Source organism: Cynoglossus semilaevis, chromosome 1, assembly GCF_000523025.1.
Source record: "Cynoglossus semilaevis isolate Cse_v1.0 chromosome 1, Cse_v1.0, whole genome shotgun sequence".
In the NCBI taxonomy this organism is placed as follows: domain Eukaryota; kingdom Metazoa; phylum Chordata; class Actinopteri; order Pleuronectiformes; family Cynoglossidae; genus Cynoglossus; species Cynoglossus semilaevis.
In genome coordinates this window covers 1,583,533-1,587,003 of record NC_024307.1, presented here as the reverse complement: position 1 = coordinate 1,587,003, position 3,471 = coordinate 1,583,533, and the positions used below count along the sequence as shown (strand labels likewise).

The 3,471-nt window shown below is 50.0% G+C and overlaps 1 protein-coding gene across 1 annotated transcript in view; it reads left to right on the top strand.

The window, feature by feature from the left end:
• The window catches only part of crybg1a (crystallin beta-gamma domain containing 1a), a 31,668-nt gene that overhangs the window by 11,226 nt on the left and 16,971 nt on the right, over window positions 1-3,471 (top strand). Inside the window, 2 exon segments of the mRNA XM_025058415.1 lie at window positions 6-400; window positions 1,219-2,177. Coding sequence (XP_024914183.1) covers window positions 6-400; window positions 1,219-2,177 — 1,354 coding nt within the window.

Below are 3,471 nucleotides of genomic sequence, written 5' to 3'. Positions count from 1 at the left end.
GGGAGGGGGAGGGTGAGAGGGCGGGGGAGGGTGAGAGGGCGGACTCACCTCCTGTGTTGGCCGTACCTGTAACAGTAATCCCTGAGGAGGAACCTGTCAGTCGCAGCCCTGCGGACAGTCCTGCCCCCCCCACCGAGGGCTTCCTGTCAGGAACAGCCAGCCCCTCGGCCGAGTCTGCGGGGGAGTGTCTGGGAGACTCACCTCACCCGCAGGAGCCCGGCGCCGCCGCGGACCTAAAGAAGAGTTTATCAGAGAAACGCAGAGCAAAAGAAAATCGCGTCACACGGAAAACTGTGAATCTGCCGTCGAAGCACAGGCTGCAGGAGCGGAGCGTGGCTCTGGACACGGAGACGGAGACGGATTCGACTGCAGAGACGTCACCGACACCACAGGCCACGCAGTGAGTTTCTCCCTCCCTCTGTGCTCAGTCTTTGTCAGTTCCTGGTAGAACCAGAGAGCGGAGCTGTGAGGAAACCTGAGCTCTGAGATCCATGTTCCACTGTAGCTGAGCGGAGCAGTGGAGCAGTGGAGCAGCGGTGACGGAGCAGGTGGGGTTCTGGATCAGCCCTGCTCTGTTTACCCACACAGGTTCACGCAGGCACACAGAATTCTGGGTAGAAAGATCAGAGAACATTTGGACTTAGCAGAAACGACAGGGAGTGAGGGAACATTCCAGAGTCAACATGGCTGAGCTCGCCGCCGTCGGAGGACGGGGGAGATTGATGTGTAAACGTCAGCTCAGCTCATGTACGACTGAAGAACGACTTCACCGTCCTTTTATAGTTTACTAGAACTGTTTCAAATTCACACAATTCAAGAAATCCAAATGTTTCTCAACAACAAACAAAAACACAGTCGTAGATTTGACTCTGATTGGACGAGGTGATCAATACAATCAATACATTGAAATATCGCAATATTTCGATTTATTAATATATATTCTTCTCTCAACACTGGGACTACAGTTATACTGGGAGGGGGGGGGGGGGGGCACATAGTTTGCCCTGTATCGTGATACGTATCGACAGATTCTTCCCTAATAAAAACCCAGGTCCAGTGTAAAGTTCGTGACTTGAACTGGTGACTTGAACTGGTGACTTGAACTGGTGACTTGAACTGGTGACTTGAACTGGTGACTTGAGTCATTTTTAATCACTGTCTTATTTCTACATGGTTGTGTTTTCTGACGCTGACGTCTCGCCGTCTCTCCTCTGACAGACGTCCAGGTCTGAGCGGTGACAACGATGCTGAAGTCCAGGAAACCAAGCTCAGGTCTGCGTCCACCACAGAGGACCATGCGCACGGTGACACCAGCGACCGTGGGAATTTAGTCAAGGACAGGACTGACTCGGAGTGCTCGGACTTCGATGACCCCTCCGCGACCTCTGACATGTACAAACCTAAACCACAGGTCTTGGCGTCTGGGAGAGGAGAGTCCCACCAGACCACCGCCACCAAACGAACGACCAAACTCGTCACCAAGACCGCGTCTTCTGCAGCCGGAAGCAGAGTCTGCGGCGTCTCGGCGAAGACGACCGTCTCCACGGACGGCGCCAGAATCTCTGCCACGACCACAAAGGACCAGAGTTCCCCCGGCTCAGAGAGCACCAAGTCCAAAATCCCTAAAAGGACCCCGTCGGACTCTGAGGTTAGATCAACGCTGACGCCTGATAAGGCAACGCTGACCAACGACTCGTCCAAACTACAGACGCCGTCCAAGACCAAAGACTGCAGACCACTGACCGTCACAACCAGAGTCGCCAGGAAGACCAGTTCTGAGGAAACCAAGGAGGACAAATCCCCGTCAGGAGAACCTTCTCCAACCAAGAACACGTACAGAAAGGTAACCAGGCCAAAGGAAAAGTCCAGTGAGGACACCAGTGTCTCCGGTGTCCCGGGACGGGACGTTAAAGCTCCTGAGAAGGAGAGTGTCCACGTGAAGAAACTGCCCCACGCCCCCCCAGACAACACCTCAAAGAGCCGGTTGCCCATTTCATCTCCAACAAGGAAGAGTAGTGAAGAAGCAGCTCATGTTAACGTCAGTGTCCACAGAAGACCTCCGTCTGTCCAACCAGACGCAGAGAAGGTCCAGAGGACTTCCTACAAACAGGAAGTGGCACTTGGAGCTGGACGTGGTGGAAACGTCTCCTCACTGCTGCCGGAGACGTCCACGAAAGGTGAGAGAGGGGTTTTCTGACACACTACTGCCTCTACTGGCCATCCCCAGTCACTGGGGGCGACACCGACGATCTAAAATGTTTTCATCAAAAACACAAAAGTGTCGTGTTGTCGCCCCCTTCAGTTGCCCTGAGAGGTGGTAGAAAATCTCCATCCACTGAAGTGTCTCCTGATCCCAGATCAATGTCCTCAGTCATTGATCAGTTCTTGATTTTTTCCAATATTCCTGGTGTTGGTTCATGTTCTATTTTTCCTCTAGTGATTCCAAATGGAATAATGACAAAAAAACACCTCAGTATGTCGTCCTGACTGTAGTATCACAGTGTGTCGTATCCTGATAGGTATGTTATGGTGATAGGTATGGTATGGTGATAGGTATGGTATGGTGATAGGTATGGTATGGTGATAGGTATGGTATGGTGATAGGTATGGTATGGTGATAGGTATGGTATGGTGATAGGTATGGTATGGTGATAGGTATGGTATGGTGATAGGTATGGTATGGTGATAGGTATGGTATGGTGATAGGTATGGTATGGTGATAGGTATGGTATGGTGATAGGTATGGTATGGTGATAGGTATGGTATGGTGATAGGTATGGTATGGTGATAGGTATGGTATGGTGATAGGTATGGTATGGTGATAGGTATGGTATGGTGATAGGTATGGTATGGTGATAGGTATGGTATGGTGATAGGTATGGTATGGTGATAGGTATGGTATGGTGATAGGTATGGTATGGTGATAGGTATGGTATGGTGATAGGTATGGTATGGTGATAGGTATGGTATGGTGATAGGTATGGTATGGTGATAGGTATGGTATGGTGATAGGTATGGTATGGTGATAGGTATGGTATGGTGATAGGTATGGTATGGTGATAGGTATGGTATGGTGATAGGTATGGTATCGTGATAGGTATGGTATGGTGATAGGTATGGTATCAACAGATTGTTGCCAGTTCACAGCCCTAGTCCAGTGTCTCATTGTCCCCTGGTACTAGATTGAAGTAGGTCAGGGACAGAGACTGACAGACTGACTGACTGACTGACTGACCCTGTTACCCTCAGATCCGTGTCACCATGACAACACTGTCTTCACTTCATTGTATATTTATTGAAACTCGACCCTAGGGAACGGTCAGTACTGGTCAGTACACAGATGAAAACACTGGTACTCATATTGGTGCATTTCAAAAATTGTTCAAGTTCTGACCCAATCCTTACAGCATGTTCAAGTGCCACGTGTGGCCCCCGACCCAGACCTTTGACATTAGGCTAATAATAATAATA